The 26,955-nt window shown below is 40.5% G+C and overlaps 1 protein-coding gene and 1 long non-coding RNA gene across 4 annotated transcripts; both read left to right on the forward strand.

Annotated features, from left to right (window-relative positions):
- Window positions 1–547: 547 nt before the first annotated feature.
- LOC147153410 (uncharacterized) lies at window positions 548–1,498 on the forward strand. Its single transcript, XR_015088750.1, has 2 exons — window positions 548–808; window positions 990–1,498. It is a non-coding gene; the product is annotated as an uncharacterized LOC147153410 (long non-coding RNA).
- A 6,750-nt stretch (window positions 1,499–8,248) lies between these two features.
- Window positions 8,249–26,653, forward strand: rp1l1a (rp1 like 1a). Of its 3 annotated transcripts, none has more exons than XM_086029386.1 (8): window positions 8,249–8,393; window positions 12,896–13,148; window positions 13,482–13,874; window positions 14,185–14,449; window positions 14,555–18,579; window positions 18,692–19,573; window positions 20,415–21,290; window positions 24,386–26,653. In XM_086029386.1, exons 2-8 carry the CDS (start codon window positions 12,915–12,917, stop codon window positions 24,605–24,607), a joined length of 6,897 nt encoding a protein of 2,298 aa, XP_085885512.1. In that variant the 5' UTR covers window positions 8,249–8,393; window positions 12,896–12,914; the 3' UTR covers window positions 24,608–26,653. The 3 variants fall into 3 exon arrangements, with proteins under 3 accessions (XP_085885512.1, XP_085885521.1, XP_085885530.1); XM_086029395.1 differs by lacking the exon at window positions 8,249–8,393 and adding an exon at window positions 11,433–11,583; XM_086029404.1 differs by lacking the exon at window positions 8,249–8,393 and having other exon boundaries at window positions 12,877–13,148.
- The last annotated feature ends 302 nt before the right edge of the window (window positions 26,654–26,955 follow it).

A 26,955-nucleotide genomic window follows, 5' to 3' on the forward strand; every position in this document is an offset into this window, starting at 1 on the left:
TTGCTCACATGTGATTGTAATATTTCGATGAATTCGTCCAAGATAAACATTGCTGGCTATTTCTCTCTGTCTCATCATCATGTCACCCCAGTTTGACTGGCAACTGATGAATGGTAGCATTGTGCATGCTGTTAACAAGCGATATGATGCAATCGTCCCCAAAACCACCCAATGTGTGCCTCTACCACTGCAATCCAATCAGGTATTGTCATGTGTAAAAAATATGACGATTGCATTTTTTTAAACGAGCTCGCCCAGCTAAGTCGTGCCAAAGCGAGAGGGGAAACACTCCAGACTTTGTGGAGCAAGCCGAGTGCCAGTTTGGATCCAGACCTCCTGCATTACTTCTTCATTTTGCCGGGACTGTCAGGGGACGCCGGAGTGGTCGCACTGGCCAGAAAGTCTGTTCATCATCAACTGTTGGCAGGACATGCAGCTTGTGAATGCAGCCTGGAAAACTGATTCCCTTAATCCACTTGGATTTGATGGCACACTAAGCCTATTAGACCACAAAGCTGTGGCATATCATGCAATGAGTGTTGAAATACAAGCAGCGGGAGGCTGACGAGCAAAGAGGTAGTTTGCAATAGGCATGGGCAAACCAAGGACGCTTCACTGACGATTGGGAAAGATAATCGTGTATACTTTTGTTTTTTTATTTTGGTTATTTTTTCTTTTTACATGGGATGGCCGCATATTCCAAATAAATCATGTTTTTCAATTATCTCAAGGCAACAAATTCTCTTCACGATCCTTTGTGTGAACCAAAGAAAGGAATATTGACTAAACAGTGGTGGGAAGTAACAAAGTAAGTACAACTACACTGACAATACTCATGTAGTTGTTTCTTTAAGAAATATCTGTACTTTCTACTTTTTTTCAACCTCTTCAGCTAAGTGCACATAATGTATAAAGATATGTAAAATGGGATCTGTGAATCAAATATGGATATATTGAATTTTGATTGACTGTGATTTCTGGACTTATAGGGCAGAAAAAATAAACTTGGGAACAACAATGATGCAACAGGTTCGAAGAAGCAAGATATTCCCTACCCATGGCCAGTTTAAAAATGACCAGCTGCTGGCATTCTACAGCTAATAAAACACACACATCGTCTAATGAAACACACTCACACATGCAGGTAATTTTATTATGTTGTTTCTTTTTATTACTTACAGGACCAGTCTGTTCAGTCCTTATTGTGATGATTTTGTGATGCAACAAAGCTGTGGGCAATATTTTTTTTTTCTTCTTAGTGTGAGCACTATTCAAGTTAAAAAAAAGACGGAAACCATTTCGTGTGCAGTCTGTTTGCCACATCATCAAACAGGAGTAACAAAATTAACAGTGAAAAGAACAAATCATCTTTTGTACTGATGTCAAGTTCAAAGTGCATTCGTATTTTTAGCAGAGTATTTTGTTTGCACACATATCTGTACGTGTATGTTTTCCACCTCTGCGAATAAAGGGAAAAAAGTGCCCAGTCTTGAACAAATTCACAAGGGAAAACCTTACATCATTCACTTCCCAACCGTTTCCTTTACAGGTATAAAAAAGTCTTTTTTGTTTGTTCGGTTTTGTTTTGTTTTGTTTTGGGTTGTTTGTGCCTCAACTGCTTTACAATGCAGCACATGCACAAATTGCTGTTGTTGATTTGAAACCATTTTTTACCAATCAATTACACATGATCACCAGCATCCGTTACAATGAAAAGAGCAATTGAATTACCATACTAATCCTTTGCCTTGAACCTATTTGAGTGCGGTTGGATCAAAGAAGCTCCAAAATGAAGGAAAACTTGTAGATGGCTGATTTCTTCATTGCCTACTACGTGTTACTTGAATTTATCTCTGGAGTTCCCTCTGTAGTTATAGTGAGGGGAAGAAAGAGACCAAGGGAGGAGAGAAAGAGACAGCAGGCTCAAGGTTCCTCCCTATAATTACAAAGATAGCACGGTCCACCCGGTGGAGCCGAGAAGCCATCCCTTGATACTGCAGAAAGACTGTTCTATCAGCCCAGGAATGGCATCATTGCTGGTAAATTAATTTGGGGTTCCTGTCACTTGGGCCCTTCTGCGCTCTTATCACTAGCAGTATAATATGGGAAGCAGAGAGGCTAGGGAGATATTGCTGAGGGCACTGTAGAAGGAGGAGGAGGTAGGTTAGGGTGGGGGATGTGTTGGTTGAAGGCCAACGGTATGGGGGAGAATGTAGAAAAGAGGGGAGCTAGATAAGGCGAAAGACAGAAGCATGGACAAAACAAGGAAGGCAAGCGGGGGCCCTGCTGGTTGTCAACAGCCGATTTCAGGGAGCGGCAAACTCGGTCGGTGATAAGTGAATATGGCCTGGCATCCTATTTAGGCCTGCGCTTACACACACACACGCGCACGCACGCACACACAAACGATTCATCTCTCCGACTGGCCTCCACACCAACGGCCTTCACCTATCACCACTATTTGTCTGCGTATCACAGTCCACGGATAAATCATCTCTGGAGGGTCCTTATTTAATGCCGCCCCATTTCCAAAAGGTCCAGCCTGCTCATGATCACATGTGAGCGACACGTACACCTCTGACCTTCTCTGTTGTGTCTAATTAACCCCTCACACACTACATTTAGCCTCAATTCCCTAATGGTGATAAATGACAGGGAGTGGTGATGGTGAGTTCAGAGGGACGCCGACTAAATGCAGGGACGGCACATGCAAGGGTGCATCTTTTTGCCGTCCCACATCCTGTGGAGCGCGTACACTGAATGGGTTCCTCATTACACAAAGTGGATAAGACTGGAAATAATGACCATTTCAAATTAATATAGATGTGCTGGGGAAGGCTTTTTTTCGCTTATTTTCAAACGTCACATTGAAGGCAACTGCTGAGGGAAATGACTGAGTCACCAAAGGAAAATCAAAGAGGAAAAAACAGCTTGATTTTAGACAGCTTAGGCTAATCGTTTTGCATAAAAGCAGTGTTGAAAGACAAAGAGAAATACTCAGATTTGTCTCTGGCAGCAAAAAAAATAATAATCTCAAAATACTCTTTGACAAAAAAAAGGTCAGTGTTTGCAGTGCGTATAGCATATTGTCGCTGTCCTGTGAAAAACACGTATCTCCAATTTTGGAAACTTTTTTAATTTTGACTTTAATGTGATTTCTATAATGCGGAAACATGATTCAGGTAAAAATAAGAAAATTTAAAAAAAATGAAGATAAGTGTTTTTCACATGTCAGCGACAAATTATGTTTATATGTATAGATATGTAGATATTGATATTGTGTGTATATATCCTATCCAGTGGAAAACAAAGTAGTGTGTAGAGAAATAAAGTAGTAGGCCTATATAAAGTCGAAAACAACAATGCAAGCTCTCCCTTTTATTAGCTTTTCATTTACTGTGTGTAAATTCAGACTCAATAATGGAAAACACGCTTTGAATAGGCCACATATTGAGGTGTCTGGCAGGGGTCCAAAATGAAGAAAAAAAACAGAGGGTAATTTAAGCAAAAGACAATAGGACATGCATCATCTATTGAAGCCAATTCTGCTTGGGTTCCTGCTTGAGAAATTGGTTCATGTCCAAGTATGTGTGGCGGTAAACGGGAATGAGCATGGTAACAATGGTGACTGTGAACAGTTAATGTCACCCAATTATTTTTTTGCCACAATTCCACCTTTACAGGCAAAGGAAAAATAAGGTGTGCATTTGAGTTTCAATAGGTTAGATTTTAAAAATGGGGAAATGTAGATATTGACATGTAATTATCTGTTACATTCCTGAAAACCTATTAAATTAAAAAAAAAAAACTAAAAAAGGCAATGAGCAAAACAAAACAATCAATGTCTGCAATTGTATAATAAGTAACATATTGTCAGTTGAGGGCGGCATTTTTTTTTTTTTTTGCAATTTGTTTGCTTCTCCCGCCATCTAGTGGATATGTATAGACATGAACGCAACTCATTAATTAGCTCATTAATGGAATACATTTCATGAGATTTCTAATGTTGATTAATAAAATTTTACGACCACATTTTAATTTCAGTCATTATGCAAAACTGTTGTATGCCTGAAACAAAAATCTAATGGAGAATCAACAGAACCAGTATTAGGAGTATTTTTCCATTCGTCTCGGGTGTGTGAACATTGATTTAGTCATGTAAGACACAGATTGATCCCCCTAGTCTCACAGAATCCATCACATGGACATCATTTTCCGAGACAAGGTTAGAACTGACACGGAAATTCCATCTTAATTAAAGCGGGGACATTTGATCATTCGTTAGTTTACATATTTCACTAACTTGGCCGCGAATGCCCTTAGAATAGATTACAATATCCGGGATTTATTTTCTACTCAATTAGGGGACATTAATAACAGTGCATTCGTGGAATGGAGAACTGCTATATTCAAAATGCCATAGAATTATTTTTAATCATTTGTAATAAGCATTATTTTGCACTCGCCTGACGTGTGTGCGAGTAGCATGAGATCGGTTCCCGCTAGTGAGAGTGTGTTTGATTGTTGGTCGCTGTGTTCCCTGCTACTGGTTCAGGGTGTTGTCCGCTCTTCGCCCAAAGTCAGCTGGGATAGGCTCCAGCATCCCCCGCGACCGTGTACAGGTTAAGCGGTGTCAAAAATGACATGACAAGTCTTATTCTATTGTATTGCTTAAAACAGCTGGTGTTCATGTATTGTGTGGGCACCTAGGCACGCAGCGGAAACTGCCGTTTTCTATGTGGCCACATGGTGGTGCTGTAATACGTACTATAACGTGGGATGGATAACAAACCCAGCATACAAACATTAAAAAAGAAGACAAAGAGCAAACGATAGTTAGTGTTAAAGGCCAGGTAATCGCCTCCATTTTAATTTCCACTGTTAAATAAAAAAATAAAAGATGTCAGACATGCTGGTACAATATGTAAAGTTTATTAAAAGTTGAATGTACTATTATGCTAAATTGTCTCTAGTTTTAGTTTGCACATACCTTAAACATTAGATAACTGTAAATCGTCAATTAAAAGTTAACAGAGCTGGGCATTTTACTAAAAATTGAGTGTCCGTTCTTCGTCATCCGTCTGCTGCGCGGGTACCCTTCCGTCGTCGGTCATTCGCCTTTTTTTCCCGAGGGAAAAAAATAGTAGGCCTACCTTCTATAGGCCAGTCCGCCCCTAATTTTAAACGACCGTAAACAATTTACAGGAAACTTTAATAAATGGTCTGACTAAGCATAGTAGGAAAGCCAATTTTTCCCATCTGTAATTGTCTATTCTATTGAGTGTGAGTGTGTGTCTTTGGGGCTTAAAACGGCCGGATTTTGCTGCTTAAATCATATTCCACAAACGCAATATTATGCGAGTTTCAACTAGTGGGCCTGCATAGAGAATAGTCTTGAAAAAAATACGTATGGGTTGACTTCCCCTTTAAGTTTGAAAATAAAATAAGTACATATGAGGTTTTGTAAAGCGCTTTGGGCAGAATGATGTAGATACACAAAATAACCACATAATAGTGCACGTGTTTGAATACGACATGTTTTTTTGGGGGGCGGGGGAATTAGATGGACAGACGGATCAAAATTTAACTAAGACGCTCAGCGATGGCGGAAGCCCGTTTGCGTGTATAACAATAGGCAGACAGGCCTCAAAGCGATTATTATTTTGGTCCGGCTAGCCAAATAAATGGATAGAAGGATGACGGAAGCGTACGCACGCTGCTGACGGACGGCGATTGACACACCCTCAATTTTTGACATTAAGAATATTACTAGAACTGCGTTTTCCCACCTCCACAATATTGCTAAAATTCATCCAATCCTATCGACTGGTGACGCAGAAAACATAATCCATGCGTTTGTTACCGTTCGCCTCGATTATTGTAATGTTTTGCTCTCTGGTCTTCCCATGTCTGGTATTAAAAGTCTGCATCTAGTCCAAAATGCTGCAGCTAGACTCCTGACAAGGAAAAGAAAGTTTGATCATATTACCCCGATACGAGCCAATTCGCATTGGCTCCCAGGCCACTTGAGATGCGACTTCAAGGTTTTGGTACTTGTCTATAAAATATTGCACGGATTAGCACCTTCCTATCTCGTCAATCTAGTGATACCATATGTTCCGTCCCGAAACCTTCGTAAACAAAATGCTGGTCTTTTAGTGCTCCGAGAGCCAAAAAGAAGTCTGCAGGTTCTAGAGTGTGTTCTATTCGGGCACCAGTGCTCTGGAATGCCCTACCCACGGATATTAGAGGTAGAAATGTTTAAAACTGCCCCTCTACCATATGGTGTTTCATAGGGTTCTATTTTTGGGCCCTTGCTGTTCTCGTTGTATTTGATGGCCCTGGGATCCATCCTTCGAAAACACAGTATTTCCTTCCAATGCTATGCGGAAGACTGTCAAATCTATGTCCCGCTGAGCAAAAAAGTATTTTGTGTTCAGCCATTGCTATTTGGTTGTTGTATCTAAAGTGCTTTGTTAGAGCTGTAGCTGTTGTGAAATGTGCTATATAAATAAAGTTGTATTGTATTGTATTTTGCATTTAGTTGAACTATTTGTTGACCGCTTTACTGCTGCTTCTATTCTTTTTTCTGCCCCTTTTCCCATTCTTGGGAATTAGGTGATGATGACCAAATTGGATGTTGCTGTTTGGATTCCACAGCTCACCGTTACAAGATCGGAGGCTGTCTACATCCTCAGAGAGGCTGCTATGGACATTTCTGTATTGAGGAACTGGGCAGGGACCCACTTCGTCATCTTCCTGCAACACTTCATTTGATTGACTTTCACATTATTTTAACCAACATTGTATAGCATCATAATATGTGTTAAATGTTGCCCACTCGGCATATATTGCAGCCTGATCATCCTGGAAGGGGGATTCCCTCATCTGTGGTCCCTTCTCAAGGTTTCTCATTTTTCCGTGGATGTTTTTTTTTTTTTTTAGTTTTTCCTTGCTCTCCTGGGAGCATGTGAATCCCTTTGAGACTATGTTGTGATTAAGGGCTACTGTATATAAATAAATTTGACTTGACTTGACTATGTACGATCCGATTACTCGACCAATTGACCACAAAAGTGATCGGTGATTGGTCAATTGTGAAAATTATTATTTGTGGTAGCCCTAATTTTGATCCGGAGAAAGCTCTCACAGTCCTCTCAATTGACGAATGTGTTTTAATTGGGGAAAAGTGCTCTCACCAGCAATAATATACCGGTAATTAATAATATTCAATCCCATCCACCAGCACCGCCAACCCACCCTCATTGACGAATGTATTCTTTTTGTGGCTCCTAAAAATGTTGAATGGCTAGTAAGTCTGGAAAACCAGTTGCCAATGCCAATGTCAAGCCATGATTGCATCATACAATGAAATGTTTTATAATCTAGCTAAATATTTGACACAGTGCTCAATAGGATGACGGGCAGTTCCAGACCACTACAACTACATAAATAAACACATTGTTAACTTAATAATGAAACAGATTCATCCAGCTCTTATAGTGGATCTCTTTGGACATTTAATTCAACCACAGCATTAGATTGTGCTGTATTCTTGTACCTAATTTGGCCACAAAAAAAAACATTAAATAAATCCCTTGCCTGTAGATGTTGATTATACATTCAAGCAAAACAAAAATAAGTCTTGTGCATCAAAGAGTCAATGAATGAGACTGCGCATAACAGACAATGACCCCAAGATATTGGAATTGAGGATTCCTATTGTTTGGGTTGACACTATTAGACCAGACTGTTGTCTGAGTGTCACAGATGGTGTAGCAACAAATGTAATCCTCTTTTAACTACATGAATCCTACCTACTTTTATCATCACCCACCCGCTGGCCATGTTCAAGCTTCTTCTGATAATGATGTGAGTTGTTCATTTTAATTAAAAGTTATATAACAATGGCAGAATAGCAATAATAATATATTATTATTGATGTTAAGATAATCTACATTTTATTAAACTACCGGTAATTGAAATCATGTGTGTGTGTTGGGGGTGGATGTGTGGGTGTGGGGGGGCGGGGGGTATGTATATGTTATGTATATATGACTGAGTGTGTCAATAATGACTACAGTATATGTATTGCATTATTTAAATCTCTGACCGGGAAGATCCTATTGTATGATCTCTTGCTTTGAAAGCAACTGAGTCACGAGTATGCCGTTTTATTTTGGAGGGCTAGATTGGTGCGTTTCCGGCATGACTGTCTATGCACCAGTTCACTTGACAATCTCAGATGCTCCGCTCCCCTTACCTGCGATGTTCAGAAGCGAGAGAGAATATGCGGCGGTCCAGTCCAAAGGCTCGATTCGTCTTTTCTGCATGGTCGCTATTGAATGTTTTTGTGGACAACTGACTTTTGTATTCGGAATGCGTCCACGTGGGTAAGAAAAGCCTTATTATCTGTATTTCTCAAGAAACAAGTGGGAAAGCCTAAACAATCGTTAAGGAGTTCGTCGCACTTATTAGGGATAAAGGCTGACGGAGGGAAGAGAATCTTAATCTCATTTGCTTTATTCATGACCACGATGGCCTTGACCTGGTTGTTTTATTTATTTCTTTGTTTATTTATTTATTCATACTCAGTATTTGTCTGGCAAAAAGAAATACAATAATTATTTAGAAACCAAATCATTAGAACGGCAAACCAACTCAGGCAGTGTCATAATTTATTTAATGTACACTGAAAAAGATGCTGTGCATCATTTTCTCTATTTTATTTCGTCATGGGGTTGCACGAAATAAAATAATCTGAATCCAGATAGATATATTTAAACAGACTATGCATCTACTTTAATTTATCTGGATACAGATTATTTTATTTCGTACGACCACTTGACAAAATAACATTGATTTGTTGTCCATTGAAAGCAATTTAACATACAGCCATTATTGTCATCAATAGCTGGAAACTCAAGTAAGTGTGCCCCAAGTGATTCCTCTGAAGCCACCTATCCTATTCATCATATCGAACATTCAAATGTGTGGATCTGGGATTAAATTTCATAATCTGGTGCTTTGGATACAATTTACTCATTCTGGCCACTAGACGTTCACCAAGAACTCTGTGAGGATTTCAGAAATATCAGACTACTGTACATTAAGTCGGTCTGCGTGGTCGTCTCATCCTTCTAAACTGTCTCACATGATAGCCTGCAAATAGTTTCCCGAACACAAGCAATCCATAAGAATTACCTGACCGTGGTATGGCTGGTTTGGCTCAGATGTTATCCAGCATATGTGCCAGCACCCAGGATGAGTACCAAGACAATTGAGTCTTTCGTATGTTCAAGCATGGCGGTTGAGCAACCTAGTCTCGTGCTGCATGAACTCTGGTTCATTGAAGGAAACATAAAATCCAAGCAGACTAAATCCTTTTTTTTTTTTTTTTTTTTTTTAAGCAGAGTAAGCAGTCCAGAAATTGGACTGCATGGCCCTTTTCCAACTTGATAATGACCCCAAAGCCACTTTAAAATGGCTTCTGTCTTGCTGAATAAAGTGAAGGTGGAGCTGATGAACCGAATCCTGCATCTGTGCAAGGTGTTTAAAATTGAAAAAGGATTCAACGACGTAGTTCTGGACATAGTTCACAGTGAGCAGGAGCACCATAAGGGGAAGAAAAGTCATGACAAATCACAGATCTCAAATCTCTGCCGTAGGCCCTAAATACTGTAGATGGTGTACTTTGGAGTTCCCCAGCTACCATATTTAGACTATAATGACTGCGTTGATTTATTTTCAGGGAATAGTAAATCTGTATTCCCGTACAAGATGTACACAAACAACTGTAAATTAGAGTATATCCAATTTAGATTTCTGTAGTGTTTGTCCCTTGAGAATGTATGACAACGTGATTGCTGAAATGTGAGAGGTGTATTCACTTTTGAGGTACCTTTTATTTACAGTTGGCATAATGAATAGCTGTTGTACAGTCATGGCCACATACAGAAGTTAGGGGAATCAGTTTGTCCATTCACACATGAGTTGCAAACATGTCTTTACTTTTACATACATTCATAATGTTCTTTTCAAGCTTTCTTTTTAAAATGGAACTCAACCGCAAAATTCTCTCTACGAGAATGTGTTCAATGCAGGCCCACTAGTCGAAACATGGCATTCTGATTAACATTGCGTTTGTGGAATATGAGTTAAGCAGTAAAATCCACCCATTTTTGTCCCTCTCAGCGGGCAGCCATTTTGCAACTTGCTGTCGACTGAAAATGACATCATAGTTGCTCAAGAGCCAGATAATGACCAATCATGGATCAGCTTCAGAAAACAGGAGATTGGTCGTTACTTGAGCCTTGAGCGACTATGATGTCATTTTTGGACGACAGAAAGTGGCAAAATGGCTGCTCCCTAAGGTGGCTAAAAACGAGTGGATTTTGTGGCTTAACTCATATTCCCCAAACGCAATATTAATCAGAATGCCATGCTTGGACTAGTGAAGGTGCATAGAAGCTACTATTACAAAGATTTTTTGCAGGGTTGACTTCCCCTTTCACAACAATAAGTGTTTCAGAACTGAGGACAGCAATTGTTGAAGCATTGTCAGTGGAATTATTTCTCATTCTTGCTTGATGTACAATTTGAGTTGCTCAGCAGTCCGGGGTCTCGGTTGTCTTATTTTGTTTTAATAAGGTGCCAAACATTTTCAAAGAGAGACAGGTCTGGACTGCTGGCAGACCCGTCTACTTCTCACACTCTTTTACTAAGAAGATATGCTGTTGTAACACGTGCAGTACGTGGCTTCGCATCGTCCTGCAGAAATAAGAAGGGATGTCACTGAAAAAGATGTTGCTTGTGTCTTTCGATGGGTCTAATAGCTCTTACACACTGGTTCACGTAACCAGTAGTAGCAATAGAGTTTTGAAACAGTCCAGGTATGATAAACTTGCTCATTAAGCATAGCTCAACATAAATAAGTAAATCCCAACATATTGGTCAGAAAACACTGTGTTTTCTTTCAGATACACAATACTACAAAATACTCAGACAAATGAAATGTGGGCCACTGATTGCAAATAAGATGTTTCAATGTGCACAAAGAAAAATGGGATTTTTCTAACAAATGAATCTAGCTGAATTTAAGTCATTCATTATCAAAATTCTGAAAACTGTTTTTGTTTTCACTGAGAAGTGGCTAAAAGTCTGAAAGTATGATAAAACGAAATACATTTTCTAAGATCTGTTTAAAATAGCACATTTTATGCTCCACATCCTGTCACATGGGAGCGTCACTTGTCCCTCCACAATCTTGGCCTCACCATAGCAACCTCCGTCTCCCCTCCACACACAGGTTCTTAAGCAGGCTTTTCTTTCTATCCTTAGCTTCCTCCCCTTGCCTCTCCCTATGCTCCTCCTCCCTCCTCCATGTTCCCGATTAGTGTCTGCCATTTAACGTAGGAGCTGAAGAAGTGTCTCAGCTCATGACTCAAAGTGTAGAGACGCAGTAGCTTGAACATAAACATGTTAAAACTCACTGTCTGTCTCAGCCAGTCAGACTGTTCGGAGGGTCAAGAGCTTTCATCTATGGCATTTTCAAATTGTCTTTGGACCATGTTTCCTAAAAATGTGAGTGCCACTTTTATTATTATTAGTTGTATTATTATTTATTTTATTTTATTTTATCATTTTTATTCTCTTAATATATTCGGGTAAGACTGAAGTAAGTACGCCTTTAAAAATTCACCAAGTGCCGATACTGTGGTAGTTAACGGGCTGGTGCTTTTAAAAACGTAGCTAGAGTTGTTTTTGAACAACATCCAATAATTTTTCATGCATTTTTCTCCAAGTTAGGGTGATACTATTAATAGCTTTGACGATCTTTATTTTCGCTAAATGTTTTGATGAATGCTGTGGAATCAAGGAAAAATACATAGGGCTCTACTTTAGATGGATTGCAGAATTTCTCTTTAATCATCATCTCTTTCACCTGCACCTTCATAAGGCAGTTCTATTAACAAGTAAACGAAGATGGAAAGTTTGTAATGTGCCTCATGAGTAGCATGCTTGGTTTGTATCACTGAAATAAAAACGATTGGCTACTTAAACCATCTGTAGGTGAATTCTAACTGGGTATTTCCCATTAAAAGAGAGGCGTTTTTAGGTGTAAGGTTGTTAGAGAGGATTAAGATGCTGAGTGTCACACTGAAGTTGTCTGCAGCCAAGAACAGTCCCTCTTATCACCCCCAAAGAATTGCAAGATCACTAACACACAGAGCCGTGTCAAAACCTGTACTAGGTCTTTTTTTATTGTATTCATGATTTTCCAATACATTTATTAATGTGGTTGTAGTTTGAAGTTGTATAAAATTGTAGGGCATTGTGCTGATAGTCTTGTCTTTTGTTTTGATTCTGTTTCATGTACCTAAATATGGCAACTAATATGCTCTTAATATGATGCAGTGCAAACTACACTCTCTATAATAAATATATTGTTAAATGAGTGCATCATTAATAATATCAATCTCTACCGAGCATTATTAAAATAAAGCTATGAAATTAGAATTCATTAGATTGTGCAAGTGGTCATAATGCTGTCAATCAGTTGTGATGCAGTACTGTCTGAGTTATATTGACCAAAAAAGGTGCTTTATTCATTGCACATTGGCAAGTACACCTTGATGACTATTAGTATCTTTGTCTAAGACATTTTATTCAGTATTGAAAATAAGGAAAAGCAGTGAGTATATCGGTCATGGCCAAATGACACATGTAATACCTCTTATACTATATGACAATAAGTCTTGTTCGCGGATGTTCTGAGCTGAGTCCTCCTCAGTCAAACAACCAGGTTAATGAAATAGTTATATGCAAAGAGAAAATGTGACTGAAAAATATCTCAAAATGTATGACTACATTCAGTGTTCATTGCAACCCTCAGGTGTGTGTGAAAGTGCAGCATGCAGACTGTCCAAGAAGGGAGGTGGCACCCTCCGCGCACGTCGAATCATGCGTCTACACCCAGGCCTCAACCACCTTCTAGCTCGCGCCTTTCTTACGTGGAGACATCCACACCAGCCAAGAGGATCACCTTCTACAGAAGTGGGGACAGCCAGTTTGGTGGTGTCAGGATGGCCATCCACAAGCGTAGCTTCAAATGCTTTGATGCCCTGTTGGATGACCTTTCACGAAAGGTTAGTAGGACAGGTGCCAGGTATCAAAACAGGGACTGTAGGATTACCTTTGTTCTAAGGCAGTGGCATTAGTTATGCAAAACCTTACCTTTTTTTTCACTTTTATCTATTTTACCATGGCTTGACTACTACAGAGTCCATTTTAGCCTTCACTAAGGACAAATCAATAACAAGAGTGCAGACCTCCACTGCCCACTGCTCCAGAAAGTTTCATAAAAGTGTTTTCTGTTAGTCCTGCTAACAAGCGGTAATAACTCACGTCATTGACGGGGTCATAACTGCTAGGCCCAACATTTATACATACAGTCCTGTAAATATTTTATCTCTGTCTAGATGCCCCTTCCTTTTGGTGTGCGGACTGTGACCACCCCCCGCGGCACACACATTATCAAACATCTGGAGGAACTCCAGGATGGGGGCTGTTACCTCTGCTCTGACCAGCGCCAGCCTAAACCAATCACCGTGGAGCATGCCAACAAACGCCAAAGCATTTGGCACCATCACAGCCGCGTGCCCTCTCAACCAGAAACCTTGTCCACGTCCTCACCCGGCCATCTACCTCACAGACATCGACGGATCCTTCTGATTAAAAACACTGAGCCAGGGATGCGGAGGAGTGTGGTACTGAGCAGGAGGTCTGTCAGAAGTATGAGGGCTTTTCTTGAGGAGGTGTCTGAGGTGATGCAGTTCCATGTCCGAAAGATTTATACTGCAGAGGGACGTAGGGTGAGAAATTATTTTTACTTCCATACTTGAATGGCATTCACTAATTAGACCTGTAGATGCCCACATCCTGCCTTTTTTTTAATCATCAAGCTTCATGCATTAAAATCTGAGAAAATGATAAAACAGCATAAACAAAGACAAAGTCGTCCACAATCTGCACATGTAAATATAATTTATATAACTGTGCATGCAGACAAAAAGACACTTCAAATATAACCTCCTTGGCAGACTGGCAGTGGTACTACTAGGTCAGACTTTGATTCATGGGTTCAATTTTGGACAAAACTAAACACTGTAAATGTGTCCCTAGGTTGACAATGTTCAAAGTCTGATGACCTGCCCGGGAGTGTTGGTGTGTGTCGGCAGAGAGGCCCTCAGTCCCTTGCTGTTGAAGATCCTGCGGAAGAGCTCAGAGGAAAAACTGCCAGGTTTGAGCAGCAGGTCCCCTGGTCTTGGTCCCAGGACTCCTGGAAATGGGGCTCGATCCCCTGGTATTCGAGAAGCAAGATCATCCCCTCATGGAGCTCAGTCCAGAGCCAGTGAGTGCAGTGAGGGACAGGAGAGCAGGAAAAGTGGTACGCTATCAGTTATTGTACAGTACACATACAGTATGTGCAGACACATGAATTTACAACACAGGGATAATTATTACTGTTTGATTTTTCACTCTCTGCTTTCAGTTAACTTTGGTCTGGAAACAAAAAAGAGCATCATCCACCCTCGGTCTGATTCATCTACCCGCTCCACTCGATTGTCTTTGTCCTCAGAGAAGTCCTTTGGCAACGGTATAAGAGCACACTCGCAACAGAGACCGGCTATTATGAATGATGACATTGAAAAGCGTGTCCTAGTCAACAAGGATGGCAGTCTGTCCGTGGAGATGAGGGTGCGTTTTCGCCTCCGCAGTGATGAGACCTTGCAGTGGTCCACACAAATTGGAAAATCCCCCTCCTTGACAAGTGACTGCTGCCCTCCAGGCCATGCCCACCCTCCATACTTACAAAACTGTCAATCCGAAAGCTGCTCTGATTGCGCAACTGTTGACACTGATTATATGGATTATTCCAATCAATTTCTCCATCATGCATTGCCAGTGAGCCAGTGCCGCTGCTGCTACCAGATGCAAGAACAACAGTACAACCAATGGGAAAATCCAATACACAGTCATAAGCAGCCACCTGTCCCACCGCCATATATATCCAGCCAAACCCACACTACAGTAAGACACACACATTCCTCTGGCTCTTCCTCATCTTGCAACTCGATGAGAGTAGTGCGTTGCCGGGCAAAACTCTCCAACTGTGGAAGATGTTCGGATTCAGAGCACAGCCAACTTGTCCAAGAGGAAACATGTGTCGTGGAACAGGTAGAGCACAGACTAGACATGGGACAGAATGAAGACACTAACGTAGAGGTGTGTATGCTGAGTAGGTGCTCCAGTCGAAGTGAGGTGGTCACCCTGAATGGCAATGCAAGATCAACTAGTGAGAGGTCAGTCGTGGATGAGCCAATGGAGGAAGAGATGGATCACCCACTTTCTAGAGTCAGCAGCTCCTCACATGTACTGGAGTCATTAAAAGAAGACCAAGATGTTGATGATGACCTGCCACCGAGCGCTTCGCAGTGCTCCCATAGAACTGGGCCATCTCCCAAAGCTCGCTTGAACAACAATCAGCCAATCAACCACTCGACTCAGCTCGACAAGCCAGATGACCAGAACAATAAAGAAAGTGGAACAGCATCTGCTGCTTCCTCTTGTCTATGTGTATCTGAGATGATAGATCAAACTCTCAGATTCAGCTCAAATGTAAGTAGAGCTTCTTGTATGTCCACCAAAGTTGTGAACCAAACACACGATAGTGAAGAGATTAAAAGCTTTGTTAAAGCTTCATCCGGCATCTCTGGCCCATCCGAGATGTCAAGTGTATGTCCTAATTGTGGGGGCAACAAATGGGTAGTCACCTCCAATAGGAGTAGTAGAGCTTCACAGAGATCATGTCACACTGCTCAAGCCCTTTCAAACCCGACTTCACCTCTCGAAAACCAAGATAATATAAATTACTGTATGAATGATGATGCTTTGTCTACAAAATCCAACAAAACTAACCTTACAGGACATAGTTCTACCATACCCAATGTTCTGAAAAGTGAAACATCCAGTGCCATTTCTAGAATGTCCAGTCCTGAGCCAACAGAAAATGAGCAAGAAAGTGTCATCTCGACTTTTAGCCACAAATCCAACACACCACAGAAATCTGTTTCTACTACTGCTGCAACTGAAAATAACATGAAGAGAAGCCCCAGTGCGATGACAAATCAGTCCAACAAGTCTCACAAGTCCAACTTGAGTGGTACATTTGAAGGATCAAACATTACAACAACAGAGAGCGCAGCGGGAGTAACCTTGTACAAAAGAGACGCAAAAACTTGTATTTCCACTAAGACTGTTTTAGTTGTCAGGAAAAACACTCCACCTGACAATGCAGACTTAAAAGGCAATAGATCTCAAAATTGTTCTTTTGTAAATTCTAATGTTTCTGTCAATTGTGGCAAGGAAGAGAGGTCCAATAGTGTCGTCTCAACTACATCATCAACGTCAAACATATCAGCAAAGTCCAAAATATCATGCCACAAGTCCACAAACAGTCAATGGGCAATAGATGAGACAATGGTGGTAGAGCCAAATGAAACTGAAGAAGAAACAGATATGTGTCTGGAAGATGCAGATATTGAAGATAACAAACAAGACTGTAATACAGCTGAAGAAAGGTTAACCAGTGCTTTGTCTGCAAAATCAACAACCTCTTGTCGCACAACCTGTGTCTCCAACTGCACCGCAGAATCTCACGATCTAAAGGAAGCCAATGTTTCCTCTGTTGAGGAGAATGGAAATAGGTCAAATGAAGATAGAGAGCGAGGAGCCAGTGCCATATCTATGAGGTCAAAATCTTCATTAGGCTCCTCTTCCTCTCAGAAGTCAGTGTCTACCAAGAATCGAAAATCAACATCCGAAAAACCAAATGTAGTCACCATTGAAACACCAGAAGGGGTTGATGAAGTAAGTGAGGTAACAGAGACAGCACAAAAACCTGTTGAAGGTGAAGAGGTGGTAGAAAGAAATACCCAAAGTAAAACCTCTAAACACTCTTATGGTCAAATGTTGTCACCAAAGAGAATACGCTCACCCCGGTCCCATTTGCAGAAAGTTAGAGCAGAAACACCTAGCAGTTCTAATGAGGTAAGAGGCCAGAGTGTGTTCTCAGTTTACTCAGTAACGTCTTCTAAATCTGGAGGTTTTAAATGCCAGTGTGTTGTAGCTTCGGCATTTGAAGACGGAAAGAAAAAGGAGGTGGGGGACGAAAATGAAGCAAAGAAACAAGGAGGCAAAATGGAACAAAATGAAGTGGAGGACTCAAGAGGCACCGAGCAACTAAGTCAAAACTCATTTGGGTCAGTGTCTCTTGGGCTGCCAGATGACCATGAAATGGGTGACATGGACAGCTGCAAGTCCTGCCTTTCGTTTCACACTGAAAATCACAACGACAGAGTGAGGACAGCAACTCCAAAGGTCCAGTCAGTATTGTCTCAAAATTCCAAAGTCAGTGAGAGTCCCAGAGCAGTTGTTATCCCTGCTATTGATGCACCTGAATCTGATGTGGATGCTGACAACCATCCTAAGGACTATATTTGTGCCAGCCAAGCCTCAAGTTCCAACATTAAAAGAACCAATGACAACAGGACCTCATCTTCGCTGTCATCGGTTACTGCCAGTGTTAAAAATTCTAAGCTTGCTCAGCAACTTGGAGATGTGACAAGTGTTGATCCTGATGACAGTGGCTCCAAAAAGTCAGCAAGTAGAGCCAAAGAAAAAGTGGATGGCCTTCTCAACAAGTCAGCTAGTGCACACTCCAGCGGACTCTGTTCCGTCCTGTGTGACTTGGCAGCTGATGCAAAAGTGAATGGCTTGAAGCAGAGTACAGGAGAAGGTACTGTCAAAGCATTTGACAGTGGTAGTGTCCAATCTGTCAAAACATCCAGTTCTACAAAGAAAGAGCCATCAGTCAGCTCCTCAAGGCAAGGCAAATCTAGGCCTTGCAGTAAAGCGACACATGGTGAAAACACCATGTCTACTGCTGACCTCAACACCATGTCTACTGCTGACCTCAAGGATGCTAAGGCTGCACATAAACACTGTCAGCAGTCAAGTAAGGCAAGCAAAAACAGCAGCAAACAGCATTTAGAAAAAAACGTAAGGCATCAGAAGGCTCAGGGTGACGGGACAGAAGTGACACCTGCTTGTCTACCCAATGCTTCCCCCAGTGAAGTGGTCAGTGATTGGTTGCGCAGCATTCCTTCTAACAGCAACATGGTCGCTCTTGATGAGCTCATTGAGGATGGGCATGGCAAGAACGTGATGGTTAAAGCTAAAGCAGAAGAAACAGAATCAAAGGAGGAACAGCTTGAGGATAATAGGTTAGACAAGGTAGAGAAAGTTGGGGGTGACCAGAAAGAAGAAGAATGTGCTACAGTAAATGAAGAAAATAAATTAGATATGGCTACAGCTGTTGGTGCAATAGAGGTTTCTCCCCAGCCCAACTCTGCATGGATTAGTGGAAAGGCATTGCCCAAGGACTGGTGCTCTTCAGCTGCAGTGATGAAGGTTCTTCTCAGCTCCTCTTTGGGACGATGTAGAAGCTTGCCTGAGGTACAGTAGAATCAATATACACTATATATAATAATACTACGGGTTGTTCTGTTTGTGTAACAAGCAAATGCAACATATAATATCAATTCTCAGAATTTGTTGTGCTCCACAGGTGTCTCCAGTTTATGGCCGCAGACTAAGCACATCAGCGAGGGGCCTCCTGGACTGTTTGGCCCAGCTTCAGCTAATAGAGCCTGTCAGAGGTCAGAGCTGCAACAAACATGAGGACAGAAACCGGCAGTACGGTGACATAATAGCCATTCTCCAGTCACTTTGGCTCACTGAACCTAGGGACATTGTGACCAAGGACACAGGCATTGAACAAGGGACCCCACCAAGGTCCTCGTCAGGGGTAGGCATGAGCAGTGGCTCTGGTGGCTCGGCAAAGGACCAAGACAATCAAGTAGGAGATGAAACACTCCCCAAAGAGTCTTCGCATGAGGATGAGGCTGTAGAGGAGGTTTCAGAGGAGAGAATAGAACCACACACCCTAGAAATTAAGGATGAGGTACTTTTGAAAGAACAACCATGGCACAATAAGAACCAAAGTCAAGTCCCCCCGATTCTGGAAAGTCTGAAAGATGCAAACCCGTCATCATCTGACAAAAGCTCTGCCAATAATAGCTCCAGCTCCAGCTCAACAACACCACCAACACTTTTGCAAACATCATTGTCAAATAAACCATCCCAAGATCCCGATCCAGTGTGGGTCTTGCACCTTCTGAAGAAGCTGGAGAAGGAATTCATGAACCACTACATTGATGCCATGGCAGAGTTTAAAGTCCGTTGGGATCTTGACGACAGCCTCATCTTGGACACGATGATCTCAGAGCTGAGGGATGAGGTTAGCCAACGAATTCAAAGCAGCATTAAACGGGAAATGAGCAAGATCCAGAGTCGATCTGGCCAAGGCAGGAAATCACCACGGCCTCCAAAGGGGGCAAATCTATCCAGGGAGTCCACCATGACAGAGAAGCGCCGACGGATGCTGAAGGTAAATCCAACAAAATTCAGCTTTCCATTAATACAAATCAAACTCAGTGTATGAGGCAGATTTTCAGATTTCAATGTGGCTAATAGACAAAAAACGAATATATTTGCTCTCCTACCTGTTGGTATTATTATATTATTATATATTATACTCTTGTACAATCTTATCAGATATTTGTAAGAGTTGTATCAAAAATTCTGCCTTATTGAGACTTGTTTTTTGTTGATGCTTTCAGAAAGTTATCGCATTATTGCATTATTATGTCTCAGGAAGTATATGTGGGTAGTGCGTCTACAATTAAAGCCCGTATCTCAATGAGCGGCGGAGGTTTGCATGTGTGTGCGCACGTAGCGAATGTTGTTTTTTCGGCAGGGTTCTTGAATGCTGCAAACAATTACAAACAGTTGCTAAGACGTTCGCCAGACATTCCCAAACAGTTTTGATGGTCACACAGAGTATTTGTTGTTGCGATCAAATTTTTATTATGTTCAAAATTTCTTTGCAACAAAAAAAAACTATGAGAGACCATTAAAATTATTGGCAAATGTCTTTGCAACCGCTTGCGATCCTGAACCAACCCCTGAAGCAAAAACACTTGCCACATGTGTACACACTTGCAAACCCTCACCGCACAGTTAGACATGCCCTTAGGAGTTCTGCATTCAAATTCTGGCTCTGACCTTTTGTATGCTTGTATGTAACTAAATAAGTTACCCAATCAAAACTGAGTATTATCTCTGGAAAGACAGATTGCATTTGATATGCTGTTGCCAGTAGGTGTATATTCTTACTGATAACTGGCTGATGTGGTTTGTGATGAACATGTGTTTGACACAATTGTCAGGTCATGAAGAACCAGTCAGTCAAAACTGCTGACTCCTTCAGCGATGGCGAGATGACAGCCGAATTCAGCGACCAAAGAAGTGACGATGAATACTGCCCCTGTGATGCTTGTGTACGCAAAAAAATGGCGGCACGGCCACTCAAAATGAACCCGGCAGCAGCTGAAGCCCCTCTGATGATGGAGTTTGATCTCCTTAAAATTCTTCAACTTAGGAAGACCCCAGCACCTGTCCCTACATCTGTGTCACAGCCTACAGGTAGGAGCGATGGCAGTGTTGTCATAGAAGAGGAGGTAAGGAGTTTAGAGGTTGTACAGGAGGAAGAGGAGGACAATGAATCAAGTGAAGATTTCAAAACTGAGGAGACAAATCCTGAAGAGGATGAGGAGGGTACCGGTGAAGAGGTGAAATATGAGGGTGAAGAAGGGGAACATGAGGAAGAAACAGGGGCCCGGAAAGATATAGACTCACAGATCAGTGGGGAGAAAAAGTACTGCAAGTGCAAGAGGGAAGAAACACCAGAGGAGGCTGACAAAACAATTGATAACACGGAAGGTGAAAGGGAAGAGCATCCTGAAGATGAAATCAAGACAGACATGGAGGTGGTTGGAGCAAAATATGATGGTGGTAGCAACAGGGCATATGGAGAAGAGACTACAGAAAGTGAAGATGGGGTAAATGCAGAGGAAGAAGAGTGCAAGGTCACAGAGAACTCTCCAAATCAAGATCATGAAGAATCAACACTTTTGGAGGAGAAGGGAAACACCAGCGCTTCAGCTGGAGCAGATGAAAAAGGTGTGGAGGAGGAGAAGAAGGATCAACTTGGAGAGTCTCAAGAAGAAGGCGAGTTGTCGCAGCAAGAAAGAGCTTCACCAAAGGTCAGGACACACTGGACACTAAAATAGTGAGAACAAACTAAAACACCTGCACACAAGCCCCTTAAACATAGGCATTTATACTCGAGGTGTCATCAATAAATCACTTTTAATTTGTCTGCTGATCCATTTATGTGGCACATGCAGCAAACAGATTGCAAAACAAATACGGTGAAAAGTCATTAAAGTTAGGTAGGCAAAGTTTGTTCATCAACACCAAATTAGAAGAAAAGTGGCATGTGGCTGCCATGGCCACTGGCCTGTTTGAGTGGCAATGTAATGCTGATGGTGCTGTTCTACTAGACAGGGAGCAGGCAGAACACGAAGTCCGAGTTAAGTCCAAAATGATTTTCCACGGGGGCTTTTGAATGATTATAACCACCCTGTTTGTGAGCATGACCAAGGGGTTCAAGTCTACCTCAAAAGGAATGTGACCTAGCGCAGGCTAAATACTAATTCTAAGCCAGCAGGGGAAGCTAATCTCGCTATCCAATTAGAGAGACTGAACAAATCTGTTTTGTTTCACAGCAACGACTTGCCTCCACTGCTAGAGAGGTATGATTTGCAACTTTTCTTTTCTTGCCAACACTTGGCAATATTACTGACAACCAGAGGTGATAAAAGTACTGTAGTATAAGTAAAATCACTTTTACATGTGAAATTAGAGGTCTCAAAAGACACTCAAGTCAAAGAAAAAAGTAAAAAATGATGTGGAATTCACAGTCATTGTAAATAGTACTAGTGACTTTGTAAGGGCGGTCTCGTAATAGAAAGGGGAAAGGCGGTTCAAGTCTCATCTACTACCTGCACTTGATTGCACAGACCAATAGCAAAATAATCAGAAATATACACAGTACAATGAAAAAGTATTTAACCTCTTCTAAAATTACTACTTTTTTCATAGTTACCCCACTTTAAAGTGGGAGTCAAACCAAACTTTTTTTTTCACAGAATATACAATACAATACAATTTTATTTATATAGCGCATTTCATGACAGCTAGAGGTGTAACAAAGCACTAGAGCTGTAACAAACAGTAGATAATAAATAAAGGCAATAAAAGGCTGTAATACACAAGTATTAATTAATACAGATATAAATAATTTTTAAGAAATGGGTGGATTTCTCATATCCCACAAATGCAAAATTAATCAGAATGCCGTGATTAGACTAGTGGGCCTGCATAAAACATATTCTGGAGAAAAATATGTTTGGGTTGCCTTTCTCTTTAAACAGCAAAATCCACCCATTTTTAGCCAGGCAGATATAACAAAATGGCCACCCCCAGCGATGGCTAAAAACGGGGTGGATTAACTCTTATTCCACAAACGCAATTTTTATCAGAATGCCTTTTTTCAACTAGTGGGCCTGCACAGAATATATTCTTGAATAAAATATGTTAAAGATAATCAAACTAATGTAGATATCAGACAACAATCACCCAACTAAACAAAATGCTGTCTTTAAATTGTGATTTTATTAATTAACAAAACAAAAAAACAAAACAAAAACATCCCACAGGAATGATTCCCAAGACTTTTAAAAGAATAGTGTATGGAGTTTCAAGACGAAAGTTTAACATGTTGGAAGGTGTGTGTCTCGTTACATCTGGCATGAATATAACACAGCATTTCAGAAAAATAGTATCGTAAATGTCAAACATGGTGGTGGTAGTGTGATGGTCCGGAGCTGCTTACCTGCTTCGGGACCTGGATGACTTGCTGTGATTGATGGAACAAATGATCAGCTCATCAGCAAGGTTTGCAAAAGCCTGAAAACGATCCTGATGATTTGAATCAGGTGTGTTGCAGTAGAGATACATCTAAAAGAGGCTGGATAGGGGATCTTGAGGACCAGACTTGGGCACACCTTCTGAGGGAGAATGTTCGGCCATCAGTTTGTGACCTCAGCGCACTTGGGTCCTGCAACAGGACAATGATCCAAAGCAAACCAGGAGGGCAACTTGTGAATGGCTTAAAAAAAGGTTTTGGAGCAGTCCAGGACAAGTCCAGACATGAAAACAATTGAAATTCTATGGCATGACCTCAAATAGGCTGTTAATGCTTGAAAACCAGTTTTGCTGAATTCAAGCAATTCTGCAAGGAAGAGTGGGCCTAAACTTTTGCCAGTTTTAGAAAATTGATTTCTTGATTTCAGTTGTTGCTGCTGAGGGAGACCCAACCAGCTATTAGGTTTAGGTTTAGGCGGCACATACGTTTTTACACAAGAACAGGTAGATTTGAATAGCTTTACCTCCCTTAATAAATACAATTAAAATAATAACTAAAAAAAAATGCCTTTTATGGTTACTTGGGTTAGCTTTGTCTGATATTTATATGTGTTTGATTACCATAAATATTAAAGTAGGTATACTTTGCAAAAAAGGTAAGAATTTGAAAAGAGGGCCAGTACTTTTTCATGCCATTGTAGTGGTCTAACTTTATGCAAGTAGAGAGAAGTGGCATAGCAAAGTGGCAAAGCATTATGTAAGTGTACTTACCTACGTCTTACCTTAATTAACTTAGCTTGGCATGCTTGTGGAAGTTCGATGTCGAATTGGTTTACAGTCAGCGCCTGCTATTAGCGGAGCACAGGGACCAAGCCCTTACGCAAATAGCGAAAATCCAAAGTTGTCACCTCCCAAATAAGGTTTGTAATTGCCTAAAAATGCCACAAGGTGATGGCAAACCCCTTTTTTCTATTAGAAAAGGCTATAGCCCAATTAAATAAAACTCCTTCTCTCGCCTCAACATAGTTGCTTGACTCCAGGATTCCACACGATGCAAATTTGAATAAAACAATATTTTTGTTTTATATGTGGCTTTGGCCTGAGCACAGAAAGGGTGTGTTAGGTTCTTACAAAAATCTGCAAATCGAATGCCCAACGGCAGATATACAGGGGTTAACTGTATGTTGTAATTTCCGTCCCTTTGCTGAAACACATTTCATACTGCTTAATAAATCGGTTTCCTCTGTTATAATGAAATTTGAAGTGGTCTCTTACATGAGGCTATGTTTTTTATCAATTAAGTAGAGATGGAGCAATATTGGTGTTGACCTTTTCAATTGACAACTTTTTTTCCCCCTTGAACTGACAGGGTCATAGTTCAACCGGTGATGTCTGTGTGACTGAGGACAACGAAGCCGACGCTGAAGACTCCGACACCAACGCTAAACCTCCGAGTGACACCAGCACAGATGAGTCCGGAAATGTGAAGGAGACAGAGGAGGTGGACAGAGGCGCAACAGCAGATGGTGCTCTGTTGCATCAGTTCACCAGAACCTCAGTGGAGTCCCTGCCGGGTTCCTTGGAAGACTAAGACCCCCACTCCTTCCTGAAACACTGAACATGTAACGACACTTTGCGTAGGGACTTTTTGACTCTTGGCTCTTTCTCTCATTCACAGACTGTTTAGAACAAGTGGAAGCACCGGAACATTTGAAGCACTTTAAGTCTCTGCTGTTGGAGTCGAATATGAAACTTGAAACTACAATCTAGCCTCCAGTCTTTAATTATACTAATTTATTTGTACATTTTTAAGGTGTATTTCTAAGGAATGCAGAATTACTGTTTCATGAGTAAGAATGTATTGGTTTTTTTTTTTTAAGTTTTGTATTTAATACCATTTAAATCCTTATCTTACCTCTAGATATAATGGGTAGTTTTTATTTATTATTTTTGCGTGTGTATTCTGTGATATATTTCTCTGTATCACTGACACATTGGTTTTAAAAGTTCAACTGTTACCTAATTAGCTGCTTAAGGAGAAAGTCAACCTAAGCATATTTTTTTCAGAATATGTTCTATGCAGTCCCACTAGTTGAAACAAGGCATTCTGATTAATATTGCGTTTGTGGAATACAAGCAAAGTACACCAGTTTTTAGCCATCTCAGGGGGCGGCCATTTTGGCCCTTCTGTCGACTGGAAATGACATCACAACTGCTCAGGGCTCAGGTAACATCCAGTCGCAGCTCACCTGTTTTCTGAAGCTGAGCCATGGCTGATAGTTATCCAAACCCCTGAGCAACTGCAATGTCATATTCAGACGACAGAAGTGGCAAAACGGCCGCACCTTGAGATAGCTCAAAACGGGTGGATTTCTCATATTCCACAAACACAATATTAATCAGAATGCCTTGTTTCAACTAAGAGGGCCTGCATAGAACATATTCCGGAAAAAAAATATGTTTGGGTTGACTTCCGCTTTAAATATAGAACTATGACGCACTCAAGATTTAGAGTGTCACTTCATTATTTTAGCACAAGACACTCAGTGCAGTATAGTTACAGTATTCACTTCCATATCAAGTCACTCTTTTGTCTCTATGCTGTGTATCTAAAGCAGTTAGAAGCCTTAAAAATGTATCATTTCTTTAAGATTGTCATCACCTTGATGCCAGGATCATATATTATCATCTAAACTGTAAACTGTTAGTATCATGCAAGACTAATATAATCAAGCATCAAAAAGGTATCAATTAATGTCTTGATATATTTTGAGTTCAGTGCTTTCAAGTCTGAGTGACATGATTCTTCCTTCTAGGTGAACTAATGGGATCAGTGAACTGTGAGATATTCACATGCTGTATATTCAGGTGGGGTGTGCATAAGCAGCGATGTGGACCAGCAGCGTGACGTGTGATATTACTGATGCCTTACTGTAGCCATGGTTATACAGTATGAGTGTGGATCCATAGAAACAAGTACACAGGCCATACTTAAGTGGATAGGCTCCATGCTATCTCTGCACAGACAGTATGTGGCTCGGCGTCTGAGTTTGCCAAGGGGGGCGGAAGAGTGAGATGCTTGTGTACCCATCGGTTTTCCCAAAGTACCTAAATTATTGAGCGCATGAAAATTAAGTTATACAAATAAATACAATGCATTTCATTTCAACTAAAACAAAAGGTTAAAAGATATTCACCATAAATACAGACAATGGGGGCATTTGGGGCTATTCTCAGCAATTTTTAAGTGAGATTAATAATAGATTAATTAGATGAATGAATTACATTTTACAATGAATTTACAATTACAATGAAGTTTTAATGTATTGACAGCACTACATATACATATATATACATACACACACACATTATTATATATTAGGGCTGTCAAACGATTAAGAATTTTAATCGAGTTAATCACATCTTAAAAAATAATTAATCATAATTAATTGCAATTCGAACTATCAAAATATCTCCAAATATGCCATATTTTTCTGTAAATTGTTGTTGGAATGGAAAGATAAAAGACACAAGATGGATATATACATTCAACATACTGTTCATATGTAATGTATCTTTTTATTATAACAATAAATCCTCATGAGATGAATTAAATAAAAATTATTAACATTCTTTCTGTAGTAGTATTTTTATTAAAATGTTTAATCGTGTTTATTTTTATATATATATATATATATATATATATATATATATATATATATATATATATATACACACACACACACACACACACAGTGGGTACGGAAATTATTCAGACCCCTTGGAATTTTTCACTTTCATAACTTTTCACAAGTTCATTTTAATTCTCATTAATGTACACCCAGCACCCCATTTTGACAGAAAAAAACACATTTTTTGGGGCAAATTTATGAAAAGAAAAACTTTAATATCATATGGTCATAATTATTCAGACCCTTT

The sequence above is a fragment of the Filicampus tigris genome, chromosome 1 (assembly GCF_054856515.1).
Source record: "Filicampus tigris isolate MCC_2025a chromosome 1, RoL_Ftig_1.0, whole genome shotgun sequence".
Lineage (NCBI taxonomy): Eukaryota > Metazoa > Chordata > Actinopteri > Syngnathiformes > Syngnathidae > Filicampus > Filicampus tigris.

What these genes read in the sequence shown, in the direction of transcription:
- rp1l1a (XM_086029386.1), top strand. Translation starts at nt 12,915, where the DNA reads ATGCAGACTGTCCAAGAAGGGAGGTGGCACCCTCCGCGCACGTCGAAT. An exon ending in TGGATGACCTTTCACGAAAG is followed by an intron (nt 13,149 to 13,481) that starts GTTAGTAGGACA and finishes ATCTCTGTCTAG; the next exon opens with ATGCCCCTTCCTTTTGGTGT. An exon ending in GATGTAGAAGCTTGCCTGAG is followed by an intron (nt 18,580 to 18,691) that starts GTACAGTAGAAT and finishes TGTGCTCCACAG; the next exon opens with GTGTCTCCAGTTTATGGCCG.